Genomic DNA, 19,716 nt, shown 5'->3' on the forward strand with positions numbered 1-19,716 from the left:
AAAATGTACTGAGACTAACTGAAATATAAACAAACATTTCATAGTAATTATCAAAATGACTCTTAGGCCCCAATTTCCATTATATAGAATTAAACAACAAAATTCCTTCTTGCCGCCAAAAAAATCCCTTATTTCCACCGGCATAATTCCTTTTTAGGGAATATTAGAATAGCTCTATGGCTACAAAGTTTCTAACACAATTTATAACATAATCCATTCTCTACACCAACAAAATCACTTCTCACCAGCAATAGAATCTCTTCTCTCCGCCAAAAAAATTTCATATTTCAATCAATGTACATATATTTCAATGCATTGCAGTTAGTAAACTATAATTGAATTATATTCAGAACTTGCCAAAATGCCTTAATGGTAGTCAACAGAAAACCCTACGGAGTATAAATTGATATTTTTTAGAAAATAACCAAATTAATGTATAATAAAATTATGAAGTTTTAATTGAACTAAAACACTATTTTTTATGTCAAAAAGAATTTCTGAATTTTTAAAAATTGTTATTTTTTCGAAATTACCTAACAAAAAATTCAAATAAAACCTTAAAACGATCAAAACAGTCGTATTGATAGCATATCAAAAGTTACGTGGCTGAAAGTTACCAAAATTCGAGAAACCATATTTTCGTAAAACCAAATTATAATTACGATTAGAAAAATCCTAAAAGTTATGAATTATTAAAAATTGAGATAGAAAAAATGTAATCTATCTCGATCCAAATAATATTCAAAACTGGGTTGATGGCTAAAAACAACCCGAAGCAACCCAAAATACAATTTCTCTCACTAGAAAACCTTCTCTCTCTCACTAGGCTGTTGCTCAAACGGAGCGGATCAGGTGGAATAGTGGATTTAGATATTTTTAAGTGCATAAATTTTCCCAGTGTTAGGGCGCTAGTTCATTTTCCAAATTCCCTAGACTATAGTGTCGAGGTGCCAAAAAATTAATACGTCTTGGAAGTAAAAAAATGAAAGAAACAAGTATAAACTGCAGAAATACGAAGATAGGGGCTGATTTTTAATCTCTCTTCAAGTATAAACAGGGTGCTAGTTCAACTTTTTCATTTATATGCCATTGTTGTTTATAATAGACCCATGGGATGTATACTTAACATTGGATAACCTTTGATTTTGTTGCATTACTGACTGATACTTTTCATTTTCACATTAACTAAGGTTTTTTTTTTTTTTGAACTTTCAGGTGACATGAAGTTTATCAGGATAGTGCTTTCAACTTTTTTTTTTTGGGTTAATCTTATTCTGTTTGTACCGTTTGCTTGTGAAAGTTTCAATGTTTTTCTCTTCTCCTTTAATAGCACGCTATCCAGGTTATTGTATTCTATGATGGCAAGTCTTTTGATCCAAAGGAGTACTTTCTTTCCTCCTATTTTAAGTTTTTTTATTTTTTGGTAAAAAATTGTGCATTACATGCAACTTGATAGTTCTCTTCATCTTATATTAACTCTGATTGACCCTTTACTTACAGTATTTTTGTTTGTTGGTCAAATCATTTGCTTTAATGGGCATAACTTATCACCCTATAATCCAAACATCTTGCATTTTAAGCATTCTAAAATTCACATTTTTGCTGATGAGCAATAGCCCTATTCCCTTTATTTCTTATAACAGCACTTACATTGCGGGATACTGAAAGCATGGTTGATGACACGACTGAAAGCAGGCTATATGTTGGAAATCTTGACCAAAGAATAACAGAGTAAGAAGATAAAATGAACTTTCTAATTTACTCTCTTGTTTCAGGAAAATTATTTTGTGCGGAATCCGAGCATGTTCGGAGGCGAATCCGGACATGCCATATCACCAGGGCCCAGTGCATCCGGTGATGTGGCGCGTCCGGATTCGTCTTCGAATACATTTGAATTCTGCACAGAATAATCCCTCATTGTTTCAGACCTTATAGTTTTCTTACACCACTATATACACTCTTGAACTTCAAAATTCCAGAGCCAATGTGATCAAAATTTTCTCTCCTTTTGGGAAAATAATATCTGAAGATTTCTTATGGCACACTCGAGGTCCTAAGAAAGGGGAACCTCGTGGTTATGTTTTTATCCAATATAGTTCCAAAGAGGTAAGTTTTTGCGTTATCTCATCTCTCTCATCTTACTATTCAACAATCTTATTTTTGTTTCTGAAGTGAGCATGCAGGAAGCTCAACTGGCAAAGACAGAGATGAATGGAAGGTTGGCTTATGGACGCCCTTTGGTTGTTCGTTTTGCAAGTGAGAAGTACTTGATGGATGCTAAAGATCCAGCGAAAGCCACATTTGATCTCAGAAAACCATGCTCTTCTTCTTCAGGAGGTGGAACTGGCCAAATGAGCCGAAGTGCAAAGATTGCAGCAATCAAGAATAAACTGAAGGCTTTGGAACAGGAGGGATGTAGCTTCAAGAAATCAAAGAGGGCAGAGAGCATTTATGCTTGCAGTGAGGATGGCAAGGAGGAAGAATGATTGTTGATTTTCCAAGATTGGGATCAGAAACCACTACACTTTGATATTTATGCAATATGGAACATTGTAAGAAACGCAATCTCTGTATTTAGGCTTTGTTTGGGACTGCTTTCGTACTGTTTCTTAAAGCAGTTTTTAGTATAAAAAATTAAAATTTTTGTACTAAAAAGTCGCTTTAAAAAGTAGTAAAAAAAGCCGACCCAAATGAACCTTTAATGTGCATCATGGGCCTTCAAAGCATTGATGAATGGTCAAGTTGTGAGAATAGATAACAATGTTGTTGTAAGCTTAGTTGTCAATTACCTTCCGAGGGGATGTTTGAGGGAGGCTAATAGAGATTTAAGATTAGTTTTCCTCCTTGCTTGATTTTTTATTTTTTATAGCTATATGTTTCTTGTTTTATAAATATAAAAGTGAGAGAAAAATTGCATGAGAATATTCTAATGAGTTTTTGTGTTAGGATGGGACTTCAAAATTCTTAGATTTGCACTTTGATTAGTGTCGCCTTTGAACATTATATGTTGTATTAATCTTAATATAAATTTAATAATGTAAAAAAAGTAAGATTATCTTACACAACTATTTCCAAGAAAATTACAGAATAAGAAACCTGCCAATAACATTCTATCTTTAGTTCATTACTCAATATTGTGACTTGGTTCAAACCTTGCTGGCAACTTTGCTAGCCTGATCCACAAGGCTTAGGGTGATTGATGAGCGAGTACGGTTGGGAACCCTCCATCTCAGGTTCGAATCCTCTCTTAAACTGCCTCGCCTCTTCAGTGGGGCAAAGCAAGGCAAAGCAAATGTGAGTTTGATGTCGGTGGGTGGCCTTGCTAGGTTCCGTCGAGGGATTAGTTATATTTTTAATTGCTCCCTTTAGAGTGATAGTGGGTAAGATACTCCCGTTTCTAAAAAAAAAGTTGTTACCCTACATTTTCATCAATTTGTTTCTGATTAGTGAATTGGCCATTCCACAATAGTTTTATTGTTGTATGTAAAAAGATGAGTGCCATTGATGTCTGGCATGGTGTGTTGAATGCATATCTTTATTTGTGAGAATTTTCTATAGTAGTTTTCAAGCATAAGCTTTTTTTAAAAAATAGTGAAAAAATTGTAATAAAAAATTATTCCAAATGAAATATAAAAATATTTATATTTTGAAATATTAAATATGTTGGGAAATAAGTTGATTAGAACATAATTTGGCACACAATCCCACCCAATGGAAACCAAAGGAACAATGATACATTCTTTTAAATATTGTAAATTGAAAGAGAAATATATTCTATCAATCTGAATGCGAGGGTTAAATTATGAAAAATTTCTTTGAAATTTCAGTATTATTTTTACTGGAAATTTTCTTTTTTTAAGTGATGGAATTTCCAACAAAAACTTCTCGAAATTTGTTAGTAGTCCACTTAAGCCAACCACTGAGGGTTAAGAACTCTATCCAACTTACTCTAAAGGTTTGTTTGAGACTATTTTTTTTACTGCTTATTGTTTGAAGAAGTCACATGACCATTATTCCCATTATTGCCATCTTAGGACCAAGGGTTTGGAAGCATGTGGGAAGGACTTAGAATTTGATTGGGTCTTCTGTTAAGATCCAAAGAATTTGCTATAACATTAATCAAGAGAAAGGAAGAGGAGGCTAACAATTTAATAATATTGGTGTTGGAAGTAGAGGCGAAATTTTAATTTTTGTACTAAAAAGTTGTTTTAAGAAGCAGTAAAAAAGCCGTCCAAAACGAAGCCTATATCCAACCCTAGAAGTGGGTTTAACTCATAATATTTTGAAAGAACACAGAAATATATGATAAGTAATATGAATAAGAAGAAGGACAAGGGGGAAAAAAGCTCTAGGGTTTAAAGCTCTTACTACAAGTAGTCAAAATCTTAATCTTCTTCCTTTCCATAGCCACTGCCAATGTCTTCTCGCAAGGGCACTTTCTCTCCTCTCAAAAGACTCTCCCAAAAGCTACTGGAAAAAAGACCTCAAAATCCTAAAAAATGTTGCTCAAGTATCCTCTAAAAATTTATTTTAAAAAAAGGTAAAAGTTAGATAAAATTTAGGTCAAATTGGGCTTTGCGCAGTATAGATGCCTACCTCACTATTTTAAAGTTTTAAAAAAATTAATTATGGGTGGCGGTTTTAGCAGCTTCACTCTCTGCTAGAACTCTAAAAATTATTGTTTTCAACACTTGGCCGTCATGATTGGCTACCTAGTGTCGGGTTTTGCGCTTGGGCATCCAAAATGGACACCTAGGAGCTAGGACAAAGACCTAGGCTCTAAACTGAGGGGCAAATTATTGCATCAGGTTATCAGACGCGGAGAATTTGACTGCGCTTTGACCTGCGCTTTACCCGTGCTTTTGACGCGTTAAATTTAAAATAAAATTTTATTAATATCCGAAACTTTCTCCGCGTCCGGTGACCGGATACAATAATTTGCCAAACTGAGGGCCTCGGCTCAATGGCAACTCAAAATCTCTCTAAATACAATTTTTTGCTTCACGATCACCAAATTCACTTTTCCTTCACATAAAAAATCATCAAATCACATGAATGAATACTAACCACATCAATAAATATATTTTTGAATTAGTACAATGGATTTCTTATTATTAAGCAAAATTAACATGAAAAATAAAAAAGATCTAACTAAAGAAATACTACTAAAGTGCCAACTATATATCAAATACCCTCACAGTTAGATCTTTGTTCATCCTTGAGTAATGCACCAAAAAAAAAAAGAGGCTCAAAAATCAAAAGACTGTTAGTGCAATGACTTTGTATATTATTTTGATTAAAATAGTCTAAAAAATTAAGTATAGTTATTTATCATACTAATAGGAATAATCTGTTGTTATAAAAATTATATTTACTATTATACGGAAATACTTAGTTTTCTCATTAGCCAAATAAGTTACACAGATATCAAGATTACCACTTAATTGTATAAATTAGATAATTTAATTGTATTATAAAATATTTAAAAGTGTAATTTACGATTTTGTATTAAATTTATGAAATAAGATTATTTGATTATATAAAATGTATAACAATTAAAACCGGTTTGGTGGTCGAACTGTCCAGTTCGAACCGTTTTTATCGAGTTCAATGTGAAGCCGATTTTAGAAAAAATCTGAATCGGCTGGCCAACCAATCCTCGGTTAGTCGGTTGAACAAGTCGATGGGCCGATTCAATCTAATTTTAAAAACAATGGGAAAACCTATTGGACATTCTGAGAAGATATCACAGTCACGTGAACATTTGCTTATCCTCGTGAAAATTTTCTTAATTTTTAAAACCTTGGAAACAAACATAGCTATATAATCTTCCACCATTTCCAAATTTGTCACAACACTATTGGGGTTAAGAAGTGAAACTAAGATTGAGCACCTAGAGCCCCATCATTTTAGATAGTTCTTGATGCGGTGATTGTCGGAAGAGTCGGATCTGCAAAATGGAAATCTCAATCCAGAAAAAAATATAAAGCACTAAGCTTCAAAAGGCTTCAAAGGAGGATAATATTTCATCATGCCCTCATCCTACTACAATGCTCCATATATAAGATAGTTATAGAATATTCTAGAAAACACTAGAGAAGTAGGTACAAGAGGTAATCTATTCCTAAAACTGCACTTAGTTAAAATGCTTCACATCATTCTCGCCTTGCGTCAAAAGAGCTCGACTCTGTCGAGGCTCGTCATTGGGAGGGAGGTAGAGGTGGACATCCTAACCACATATCCCTGGGTTGAAGACTTTGAATGCAAACTTCAAAATTACCACATCAATAGGCTTTCCCTAATCCAAAAGTGAGAAGGTTCAACTTTGGAATCATTGAATTGAACTAGCATTTCAGATAGAGTAGCGCACACAATGGTTATTTGCAACATGTATGATTCATTTTGATTGAAAAAGTCCTTCATGAAGTTACTAACACCAATGGTAAAAACAAGATTATTGTCAGGATATATATATCAACATATCTCTCCCATAAGCGTAAGCAAGCCACTTGGGTCAAACAGATTTTCCCCTGTTCAACGAAAAGCTTGAAGGTCTCATTGGGCTGGCAATTCTATGCATACTCATATAGTATTGAAGTAAATGAAATCTCATTCCGCTTCGTCGTCTCATCAAAAACCTCATTTTCTGCTGCTGGAGACTGTTTTGTCTGTTGTTCTGTGAATAATTTGGAGTAATTATATTTTCTGCAATCTACAGCCTCCGACACATTCTTCATGTTGCTATAACGGAAATCCACAACAGATTCTACATTGTTGCAGTCGGCATTTGGTTGCCCTACTGATAGTGACGAAAACACTGCACTGCCAGGCGATGCAGTGGAAGTTGGGGAAATTGTGGTTAGGGCAAGTGACATGGATCCATATGTGCTATACTTCCTTGGTCGTCCCCATTTCTTCTTTATCTGCTCCCTATGGCTGCCGGCATTTAGGCCATGAACGTTCACCACGGCCACAACTGTCTGTGAGGCCAACTGGAGCAGCGCTTCCTCCATGAAAGGGAGGAAGTTGATTTCACACACCAGTGATTCCTCCATGAAAGAGAGAAGGTTAGTTACCGGCACTGGTGGTGGGCAACTTACTTGTCTGATAGTAAAAATGGAACAGGTAATTTGAGACGTCACATTCAGAACTGTAAGAAGCGGGACTCCCATGATATTGGTCAACTTATTCTTCAAAGTAACACAAGCACTTCTATTTCTATGGTTGAAAATAAGTTTGATTATCATGAATTTCGTAGCTTGTTTACTGCATGCATAGTTAAGCATGACTTACCTTTTCAATGTGTGGAATGGTCTGGTGTTAGAACATTACTTCGATACTTGCGTCCTGATTTACAAATTGTATCCAGAAATACAGCACGAAATGACTGTAAGAAATTGTTCATTAAGGAGAAAGCTCAGATACAAGCCCTTCTATGTACTTGTAAGAGTAGAGTTTCCTTAACTTCTGATTTGTGGACTTCCATTAACACTGATGGTTTTATTTGCTTAACTGCACATTTCATTGACAATAATTGGCGGTTACAGAAGAAGATTATAAGTTTTGATTATATGCCACCCCCCCATGATGGTTTAGCATTATTTGAGAAACTTCAACAGCTTTTGATTGATTGGAAACTTGATAGTAAGCTTTTCAGTATTACTCTAGATAATGCTTCAATGAATACTGTCTCAGTTGATTTTCTAAGAAATCATTTGAATTTGCAAAATGCACTAATATGCAATGATGAATTCTTCCACATGTGATGTTGCGCACATATAGTAAATCTTATTGTGCAGGAAGGTTTGAAGGATATAGATTCCTCCGTTATGAAGGTTCGTGAGAGCATTAAATATATAAAAGGCTCTCAATCAAGAAAACAAAAGTACTACAAATTTGTATTTTCCATGTGTATCAACCGCATATGCTACATTAAAATATGAATTGTCTTGTGGGGAGGAGTACATTAGGAGAATGACTGTTGGAATGCTTGCTAAGTTTGAAAAGTATTGGTCAGACTTCAGTATTGGTCAGACTTCAGTGTTATTCTAGCAATTGTATTGATCCAAGGTATAAGTTTACTTTATTGAGTGGTGCTACAAGAGACTTTACTCTGGTCATTATGATTCTGAAATTGAAAAAGTTAAGGATAAGTTGAGCACACTTTATTCATCCTATGCAATCATACAAAACCAACCATCAACAACGAATGTATCTCAATCATCTCAATCTTCACGACATACTCCATCTAGTAGTCAGTCAACTACAATAATGCAATCACAATTTCTGCAGGTATGTTACATTTCATTAACATATTATGTTATATTGTTCTGTCAAGTTATCAAACATAATTATTAAAAAAAATACAGGATTATGATTCTTTCGAGGTGGAGGTAACTATGCCAAGAAAATCAGAGCTTGAAATGTATTTGGATGAACCAAAGATGGATAGGAATAGTGAGTTAGACATTTTGCAATATTGGAAAGTAAATCAATTCAGATTTCCTCAGGTCTCTAAAATGGCTCGTGATGTGTTGTGCATTCCAATCTCTACTGTTGCATCGGAAAGTGCTTTTAGCAATGGGGGTAGACTTCTAGACCAATATAGAAGTGCATTGAAACATGATATTGTAGAAGCATTGGTTTGCACAAAGGATTGGTTGTATAGTGACCAAGGTAATTTATAATTTATATGTCACGGAGTACACGGATGGTTCAATTTTTGTTGAACTAAATTTAAACTAAATTGTTGTTTTGTTAATAGATATAAAAGACACGGAGCTTGATGCTGTGACAGAAAACATTATATTGGAGGGAAATCAAATGGGCAATGAGAATGAGTCAGGCAATCAAGCAGTTTAGAAATTATTGTGGGGTTTTGTTATAATGACTGTAATAGACAGCTGCTTTGCAACAGCTGTTTCTACCTGTGGTGTTTTATTTCCTGACTTCTTACAAGCCTGCTTCTGGAACTCTGGTTGTGGCTTTTGTTTCCTGCTTCTGGAACTCTGGTTTTGTTTTTTTTTTTTAACATTCAATTTCTGGTTGTTGCTTTTGTTGGGGAACTGCCGAACTGGTGCCTTTGCCATGTTGATGCATGATGGTTGTGCCTTGTGTTGGACGGGTTTTTTTTTTTAACATTCAAATGTGAAACCTGAATTCCTGATGGTTGGTTGCCTGATGGTTATGTTGGATTGTTGCAAATTTGCACTTGTGCTGGACGGTAATTATGCTGGATTGTTCATATTTGTATTTGTCTGCGACCCGTGCAAAATCTGCTTGCATATTTGCTGGATTGTTCATTACTGCCAGCAATGCAATTTATTATTATATAATGGCAATGATGAAGAACCTTGTGAATATATAGAACAGTGCCAATAGCCCAATACATAAATAAAAAAATTTTGCAACCAGTTTACAAATTGAGGAAATAAGATTTTTTTGATTTGAGCATATACTATTTCACTGAATAGATACTAAACTTATAAAATCTGTATGCTCAATTTGTAATCTTGGAGGGCAAATTTTTAAAATTGTTGCAGACTAGCAAATGATGCTTCAATTTTCACTAGGTTTATTCTGAGCCGAAGGCCCTAAAGCAGTAAAGCCTAAGCCGGTTAGGCGGTGATTCACTGATTCCTTAACCAGTTGACCTTGAGGCTTGACTTGACTCTTGAGCTTGTACATTTTACTTAATTTTGTTGCAGACTTATAGCCTTGCAGGTTCATTAATACTTCATGCCTTGATGCCTTGATGGTTCAAAGTTCAAACTTCAAAGTTTAAAGAAGCTAATTACTTGAGTGACTGAGTCTTGACTCTTGAGTGCTTGACGGCTTGAGCAATGACTCCAATAGTCCAATGAGGCAATGAGCAACAGGCCAAGTGGCCAACAGCCATGTCAGCCAAGTAGCCAACAACTCTGGTTGTGACTTCTGAATTGTGATTTACTATTTTTTGTGTATTTGTAAATTGTAAATTGTAAATTTGTAATCGTACTATCAATCTATTATCTATCATTGTATTTGTATATTTCAATATTTGTATTTTGTATTTGTAAATTGTAAATTTAAAAATTATAAATTGTAATTTGTAAATTGTAAATTTGTAATTTATCTTGTATTATAGAAATTTAAAAATTGTAATGTATCATTGTATATTTGTAACTTGTATTATCTTATATTCAATATTTGTATCTTGTATCTTGTATTCAAACTGTATTCATTTATTATTTCATTATTTTTTTATTAGTCAATAATCATATAATTTATGCAATTTTTTCTGCTTAACATTTTTTTCCCAAAAAATTTCGGGTTGGTGGGTTGGGTCAACCCGACCCGTGATTAACCCGGGTCGGGTCCGGGATCTGCTATTGGACCTTAAACAGGTCGGGTTCAGGTCGACCCGTTTAGCTTCGGGTCAGTTCGGGTTCGACCCGAACCCAACCCGGTAACCCGAATTGATAGCCCTACTAAACCAGGGTTTGACGAGCTGCTCCGTCATCCATATTCACATCGCTGGACGCTATCGGGTCAGGAAGTGAAAGCTGGGTCGGATGGTAGAAGGCGTCGGTCACAAGTGCATAGAGGGGATCGGGCGAGTTTGGTCCTATCACTTGGAGCACTGGAAGGTCCCTGGTCATTCTCAAGATAAAGCAGAGACAGAACTAGAATCAGATCGTGAGAGATTTGGCTCGACGCCAAGAGCGAGATTACAAGAACAGAGTGGGAGTCGGGGTGGGAACTCTGTTTGTGCGGGCGGCAATGGCGGAGTGGCAGTGGTGGGATCGGATTGAATGTCGGGTAAGGGAATGCCGGTATGCGGGTATGGAAGTTCTGGTGGACGGAAGACTTGGGCGAAGGAAGCATTTGGGGGAGTATCCCACACCGTAGATATGGGAGGATCCAACCTATGCCGAGGGAAACTTTTATTCTATCCAGTAAAAGTACGCAGAGGCAGAGGAAGGTTCGGTTTTAGGCAAAAAGTCACTGTACCGAGTTTTTTCAGGCGCTTTTTTGCCTAAAACCGAACCTTCCTCTGCGTACGTTCACTGGATAGAATAAAAGTTCATGCCGAGGGGGGCAATTGCCTTATGAATTTTTTTTTTTTAAAAAAAATATTATATGATTATTTAAGTAATTTATCTCACTCCATTTACTTTTTAATATTTATTATATGGATTTGTATGCAATTGCCCCTTTAAAAGTTTTAAAATACTATGATGTTTAGGCAATTGCCCCCAGCATAATCAAATGATGAACCAAATACAAAGATAAATAGTAAATAAAAATCTAAAAATATCCTTACAACCAAAATTTGTAAGGCAATTGCTCAGGTCGAACCCTGCTAGAGAGCGCTGCCCCCTTGAACCCCTGTCATATCTGCAAAACGTATAATGATCAAGGATATGAACAAATAGGGGTCGAGCCGACTTCAAGAAAAAAAAAAAAAACTCTATTTCCCCTGGAAATTAAGGATGGATCTGCCCCTGCTCAGAGATGTGTCTATTGGAGCGGAATCGAGCTGGAGCAGATCAAGATTATGGGTCTGTTTGTGAGGCAAAGCATAGGGAATTTGCGAATTTGGCAGCTGAAGCAAGGTTTTGTTTGTTCGGATTGTGTATTGGAATAGAGAGGGATCACGCCACCGGAGAGGAAGCTCAAGTGGTGGGTAGTAGTCATCCATAATGGATTTATTATGGAACTAGTGGCATTTGCATGAAGTGGAGGAGAAAAGTGAAGGCGAAGGCGTTGGTATGGTTGCCTACGACATTCACATTCTCCTTATTGACCGAAAGTTTTTGTCTATTCGATCAAGTGACGCTTTCACTTAAGTTTGATAAAAGGTTATACGGCTTCGATCATCGTCTACAACCCACCTTCTTTGGCGTCGATCATTGTTGACCTCCAATCTTATTCTTCAGCTTCAATCATCATCGACAGCCCACCTTCTTCTGCAGTCTATTATTCTTCGCAAGATCCAAGCTCTGATACCAAACTGATATGGTGATCATCGAAAGAATCAGACATGCAAGAAGGAAATCCCAATCTAGGGATAGACACAAAGCTCTAAGCTTCAAAAGGCTTCAAAGGAGGATAATATTCATCATGCCCCCATCCTACTATAATGCTCCATATATAAGCTAGCTATAGAATATTCTAAAAAACACTAGAGAACTAGGTACAAGAGGTAATCTATTCCTAATATTGCACTTAGTTAAAATGCTTGCATTAGTTCTTAATCACTTATAATGAATGCCTTCCACCCAGGAATTTACCAATAAGAGAAAACTAGTTGGGGGCTCTCACTTTACTCAATTTATTCTTTAAAGGTATCAAGACAATCTAACTCTTAAGATTATGTAGTTCTATAGGTTGCAAATCATTCTTGAAAATTATCAAGCAGAAAGTTTGCTACCATCATATATATATTTTGGACTAAAGCGACATCCCATTGCTAAACACTGAAGCATATACGCATAAGATGTTTAAGTAGGTGGAGAAGTAGAACATGAAATAGTGAAAAAAGTGGAAGGCATGTTGACCTCATTTTTATATGAGGTCATCAAAAACTATAACTTCCGATTTTCAATCATATGGTTAACAATTACCCAGTTGTCAATTATCCATTCTTCAATCATATTCAACAACCATCAATCATCAATTATTGCTTGCAATCTACACTCAATCAAATTTCAATCACTTAAATTCAATCATCAGCCAATCAATCTACATTCATCAGAATTGCAATCAGTGGTTTCACAATCAGTGGACTTGCAATCACTCAACCTACATCCAGCTGATCCAAAATCACCTTGGATATATAATTACATTAACTAATCATCGATCAATTAAATTGCAATCAATTTCTCAGTTAAAATTCATTGAACTACAATCACCTAGATAATTGCAACCCTGCACTGAAATCAACTAGCCTAGTGTACTTCCTTACACAGTGCACTGGCTCCTTGACCTCAATCATGTTCAAATTACTCCATTAGGATGTTCCTATAGCAAATCACTTATCACTAGTAACCTGAGCCAGTGATCAACCCATCTGACCTAATTGAGCTAGCTAAAGCTACCATAAAATATCATCAATCCCAATCAACTTCAATTGAACTCCAAATAAACTTTGTTCTTTTCCAAATTGTTATGAGCATCATTCCTAGTGAGTTGGACTTGACTGGTCACCCTAATCCAGTCAACAGTTTACTTGATCAATTGAGCTCAGATTTGTCAAATTGGACCCAATTGGGTCAAATCACCACATGCAATCAAATCATACTTCTTCAATCACATCAATTATTCAAATATATTGCATATCATGGTTTAAATAAATCCAAATTCATTGATGAGTCAAACTTGATTGGTCAAACCCACTCATAAACCCAACATCTCATTCAAACATTGGCCCTGTGGATTTTTAAACCCATCTAATTCCACTCAAACCTCATACAAGTCACTCTAAACTCTACATCGACACATTTGTCTAGTTGATAGGTCAACTTAGTCAACAAATGCATAAATGAATTCATCAAACCATCTAATAATTCTATTTCCCTCCAAAACTTTGTGATTAGCTTGTTTGAATTAAACAAGTTCTAACAGTTGGTTTAGCCTAAAACAACCCCAAGTGCCCCTTATGCTCACAAGAGGACAAATTTACCTTTACACATCACTAAACTTGGCCTGGTTGATTCCCTGCTCTCCTAACTGCCAAGAGACAGCTGTCAAACATCTAAGCATTCATTTCAAGCAATCCCAGCCCTCCAAATCCATCCTAGTGTTTGAATTAATAAAAATGGCCTAAATGACTCATTATGGCAATCACACTTTCTCACTCCCTCTTGGCTGTGGCTGCGGTTTTATTTGAGCTCTCCACAACTTCCTTTGTAATCCCCGAGCAAGTCCCTAATGTTTGCACGTCGCCGGCGGCAGGATTCCGGCCATTGTCCTCTCAAAGTCCGTCCAAGCTTGATAGCTCGTGATCCATACCTTCCACCAGCTATTGGTGTCTTCCTGTGGACTGATCTAGGAGTCTCAAGCAACAAAATAAGCCAAAGCACGTCCATTAAAACTCATCCAATCGAGGTAACAAGCTAACCCTAGTGAAATAACTTTAGGATTAAATAACATTTCATAAAATGTATTTTATTCGCTAAATCAACTCCACATTCTTCCTTTGATTCTTCTTAAGCTCTGTTTAAAGTTTCATGGATTTTGGTTTAACTATTTTCATGTTTGAGCATTTCTTCATCAATCTGGGTTTAGTTAAATAGCATTTGAACTGTATAAAATCTAGGCTGTTGATCTTGGGATCAACGGCCCACATTTTGTCATTCATGGTCAAATTCAGACTGTACAATGCCTCTAGTCATTATGATCTCCATTTGACAGCATCACAGCCGTTCATTCCAAACTGTGGGTGATCGAATGGCGCAACGTGGTGTTGACTCGGTTAAGTTAAAATCGTGTATCTCAGAAGACTCATGACACTATGGTCATGGGCGGATCCCCATAGTCTTGAGAAATTTTAGAGGAGATTGTTTGGAATATTTTGGATATTTTAGATATTTTGCCCTCTCTCAAAAAAATGTTTTGCCCTTATTTTATCAATCATAAGTATTTTTGCCCATCCCCCGCCAAGAAATTTTTTTTTCCCACCCTCAAAAAAGAAGCTGGATCCGCCCCTGACTATGGTTTCATTGATTGCCAATCATTGTCGGTGGCACAATCATTATTAATTAATGCAACGCCGACTGAAATTTGTTTAATTTTTTTTAATTATAGAAAATGGTACTAAACTTCAAAAAATCATAACAATTTCATTTCTTAACCAAAGTTAGCAAATGAATGCTTGTTTTCTTCATAATTAAATGATCTTTCATATAAAAATAAAATTGAACCACAATTAGGAATATTCAGAGATTAATTGCATTTATATGATTATTAAATTTCTTTAATTAATCTTTAAATAATTATCCAATTAATTAAGCTCAAACTTAAACCTCATTAAATAGATGATATTTTAGACATTCAGTGATTTTTTTTGTCAGAATTATTTGAGAGCTCATTCATGTTCATACTTGAATTTCCAAGCATTTGACCCATAATTTAGACGAGATTTTTGGAAATCTGTTATAATTAAAATCTAAACTCTTTGCATGCATTTATGACTTCAATGGAACTGTTTTTTTTTTTTTTTTTTTTTTTTTTTTTTTTTTTTTTTTTGAAGAATGCCAAAGGCAGAAATAGAAGAAGAAAAAAAAAAGAAGCCTAAAACAAAGAACTAAGTGATAGAACACCTATCACACTCCTTGAGAATCTCAAGAAAACAAGGAGGAACCTTATTGAGGTCTAAAGTATCCTAGAAGAAGTCCCCATTTAAAGCTAAGTTAGCATAACAATCAGCTAACTTGTTACAACCCCTAAAAATGAATTTAAACAAAAGAAAACCAAAGTCTTTAAGAAAAGATAAGTCCTCAACACCTTCCTCATGAACTCCCACAGCAGCTTTCCTAGCCGAGAATTGAAGGTATATCGCCTTCAACTATTAAATCTTTGGCCAACAGCATCCAATCCTTTCAGATCTTCTTTACCGCCCGAAACGCAAGCAACTCCAGCAGTCCAACATCCCAATGAACACATTTATAACCAAAAGCTGCCAAGAACCGTCGCTTGTTGTCCCTAAAAACACCCGCAATAGCAGCTGAATTAGAAGGCAACAAAGCTTCATCTAAATTAACTTTAATCCATTCGGGAGGAGGAGGATGCCAATGGTTCAAAGACAGCCTAAGCTGATTAGCACCCCAGTGATCCGAATGAATATTAAAATTTAGAGAAATAGAAGCCATACTAATTGCTTCCATGGAACTGTTAAACAGAGCTTTATTAATGAAAAATGAAATCAATCTTGTTTATTGAATAGTTAGAGGGTAATTGCATTATTATATTTTCTAAATTTGCCTTAATTACCCTTTATATATTAAATGAATTGAACTTAAATTTGATTCTGATGAATTATGGTGTATCTTTGATTATCACAACTTTCTTGAATGAATTTGATGCATGTTAATTCACTAATCAAATTTTCAAATATTTAGGTTACAATTTGATCTAAAGGTTCGAAAACTCATTGCTATCAACTCTCTTAGATTTAGAGCACTATAATTGATGTGGTATGATTTTTATATGTATATGTGTGCAAGGGTTAGAAATATTAATTATTCAAGCCTATTTCAACAGTAGTGATAATTAAGGATAAGTAAATTTAGAAAGTTCTATGAATTTAAGCATACATTCAATAGGGGTGAGACATCAAACCCTTGAACTTAGACACATTACATACCCTAAGCTTTAATTATACATTGATTTTCCATTAATTGATCTTCAAATACAGATAAGTCAAAATGAGCCCTTAATTAAGGGCTAAATCTTCCAAAAACTACAATAATCAAAATAAAATTCAGAAAATACAAAATAAATTTTAATCAGCTCTAATTAATATATATAATCAATGAAAAATAAAATCCAGATCCAATTGTGATTAAAATGTAATTAATAATTAATTAACTCTTTATTAAATATTAAATAAATTCATTTAAAATAAAATATTAATCAAATTAATCTTAAACTTTCAGAGAATTATATATTGGTTGATCTTAACCAATCTTATCAATTTTATGATTTTTAGAATTGATTTGATCTAAATATTAAATAGCCTAAGATTCATGTAATAATAGGCTATTTAATAATTCAACAAATAACCCATTTCATTTATAATTAAATAAATATGATAAAGATAATTCAAATATACATAGAAAATTTAAATAAAATTCAGAAATAATTAATCCAATTTATATAAAATTTAGTAATATAATTATTATAATATATATTATAGCAAATTTATAATACATATTATCCAAATTTGTAGCCCAACTAAGCAAAAATTTAAAGCCAACTAAGAAAAAATTTGAAGCCCAACTAGCCCAAATAAGCCCAAATTCACATTCTAAAGTATTCATGCAAGTATGCAACTTTTTTAGTCCCACATCATAGGGGGAGGTGGAAGATCCTTCCTTGAACCCTTTATAAAGTGAGAAGTACACTCTTTTGGCAAAACAAATTATGTGAGATATTTAAGATATCTTGCATGAATTATGATGAAATTATTCATCATATTTAATAAAAATATTTTAAAAAGTTTAAAAAATTTTAATATACTAAAATATATTTTTAAAATTTTAATTAAAACAAAAATAAAAACAATTTTATAAATCTACTAGTTCTTTCCAACCCTGGCTGGTTCAACAATTCACCGGTTGAACTGCCAGTTCAATCCGGTTTGATATGGTTCTATGCAAAGCCGGTTCTGAAGCTTGATCGGATCGGCCACCAGACTGGTTAACGATTGAACCGGTCGGTCCGGCCCGATTTTCAAAATAGTGGTAATAATTCAATAAATAATTAATTTTTAAATATAATTAAATAAATATAATTTAAAAAATAGTTAATTAAATAAAATTCAGAGATTAATTATAAATTTTTTAAATACAATTTAATCATAATTTTTTACTAATTAATTAATAATTAACTAATAATTATTATCAAATAATTCAATAAGAATTCAACAAAAATTTAAAACATAAAAATAACATTAATTTGATAATTTATTTAATTAATTTTTTTCAAACAAATAAATTTAAGAATTAATATTAATTAAAAAAAGTTTTTCATGCTTAATGCTTGATTCTTTTTTGGAGGGCATTTTAGCATTAAAATTTAACGTTTTAATGCACACTAAATCATTAATAATCCCTTTATGTTGTACCCAATTCATTTTAGGAGAGCACACACATATTTTATTAAGGGATTTTAATAAACTTGAATAAATAATTTTGGCTTTCATGCACTATATGTTAGCCTCCACTTGTGGAAGATATTGTTGTATAAAATTATAACCCTTAATCAAACATTAATAAACCTTATACATCTTGCTTGATTCCACTTAAAGGGCATATATATTGATTTGAAAGGTCCCTCTTCTATCCCTTAATAAATTATCCATAAATCTTACAGCTTTATTTAACCATCTATCCTATATGGGGGATGGTAACATTATGATTATAAGTTTTAAAATTTGTAGGTTAGTAGCTCCCGCACTTGGAGTTATTAGCAGCTTACAAATTCCTTAAAATTAGATAATTGAATCTAACCTCTAAAACATAATTAATAAAATTCAAATTCATACAAGGTAAATTTTAAATAAAAATTTTCATTCGGCCTTAATGAACAAGCATCCTAAACTCATGCAACTTAAGCATTAAACTTCTATTGGAGTATCAAAGCCACATAGCCTCCTTCACACTTAAATGTTTTGTTAGGACAACCAACTTTGGCCTAGGTTAGATCGATGTTTTGAATTGCTTATCGAGTGCTTTACTTGTAGAGCACCATGTGTCTATTTATTTATTTTCTACAACTCTGAATGTCATATATTTCGTATTTTATTGGTGCACTTAGGTTCTTTAAGGACTGCATTAGAAGTATTAGATTATTACACAACTACTCATGCACTTTATTTATATATGCTAATGCTTTTCCATTGCTTTATATTTCTTGCAAGAGTCAAAGTGGAATGTACCTAGGAATGATGTACATGTATGGGTCACTATAAATTATAGATTATATATAGATTGAGTTGTATAGTGTTTCGAGTTGAAACAAAGTCAATTATACATGCTTATATATATACAAATATTGCTCTAAAAGATGATATCCTTTCCTTTGGAGGTCAATTTCTTTTGTAATTCCATAGAATATATACTTGGAGCTTGAAGACCTTATTTGATTTTATGCATATGATAGACTTAGAAATTCAAGTTTATTGTGGTGGAGCCTGTCCATCTTACTTTCCTACAGAGTTTGCTGTACATTTTAAATGAATTTAATAAATAATTATTTTTCTTACACAATCTCTTATTTACATTGCATCATATAGGTGGTAGCTTGCATTAATGGGTAGAAGTTTTGCATTAATGGGTAGAAGTTTTCTTGGTTTTCCTCAGTTTATATGTTTCAAACTTTGTAGGAATATATAAACTAGATCTAGGACGATATGATATTGGGTACCGTATACACGAACATATTTACTCTGACATGTATACATGCACGCATTTTATTTTATGCAACATACACTAGCCCAGCACACAAGCCAACAACAAGGTATGAGGGGCCTAAGCGTCGAGGCTGTCGTAGTTCTCCTATGGTTATGGCCATTATGCTGTCGAAATTTCTTTGAAATTAAGAAATTTTGGGAGTTAAAAAAGATTTAATTAGGATAATTAAATAAGATAAAATGTAGAGTTTTAAGTGAATTATCTCGTTAGTATCAATTGAACGTAAAGTTAAAATTATTCATCTTAAATCACTTATTTAGAATCTGATTCTTCCTTTGACCTCTAAGGATAGAGTTGATCTTGTCATACATTACATCTAAGACGATTGATTGTGTATTAGGTTGTTAGCTGGTAGCACATTGGAAGCAAGCGTAAGCCTAGAGGTATTTGCACACCTCGAATTCCTTTGTAGAAAGAAAACATATAGAATCCAAGGATATTTTGTAAAATTTAAGTATATTTTTGAATGAGTGATTGGTATTATCAAAATATGTAAGGCAACTATCACATGTTTTAATCTAGAATGAGTCTAGTCCCC

The 19,716-nt window shown here is 33.9% G+C and overlaps 1 protein-coding gene across 1 annotated transcript; it reads left to right on the plus strand.

Moving 5' to 3' along the window:
- Nucleotides 1–654: 654 nt before the first annotated feature.
- Nucleotides 655–2,933, plus strand: LOC110111169 (probable RNA-binding protein 18). Its single transcript, XM_028700585.1, has 3 exons — nucleotides 655–1,731; nucleotides 1,980–2,106; nucleotides 2,184–2,933. Exons 1-3 carry the CDS (start codon nucleotides 1,670–1,672, stop codon nucleotides 2,484–2,486), a joined length of 492 nt encoding a protein of 163 aa, XP_028556418.1. The 5' UTR covers nucleotides 655–1,669; the 3' UTR covers nucleotides 2,487–2,933.
- The last annotated feature ends 16,783 nt before the right edge of the window (nucleotides 2,934–19,716 follow it).

This window comes from Dendrobium catenatum, unplaced genomic scaffold (assembly GCF_001605985.2).
Source record: "Dendrobium catenatum unplaced genomic scaffold, ASM160598v2 fragScaff_scaffold_1557, whole genome shotgun sequence".
NCBI lineage: Eukaryota > Viridiplantae > Streptophyta > Magnoliopsida > Asparagales > Orchidaceae > Dendrobium > Dendrobium catenatum.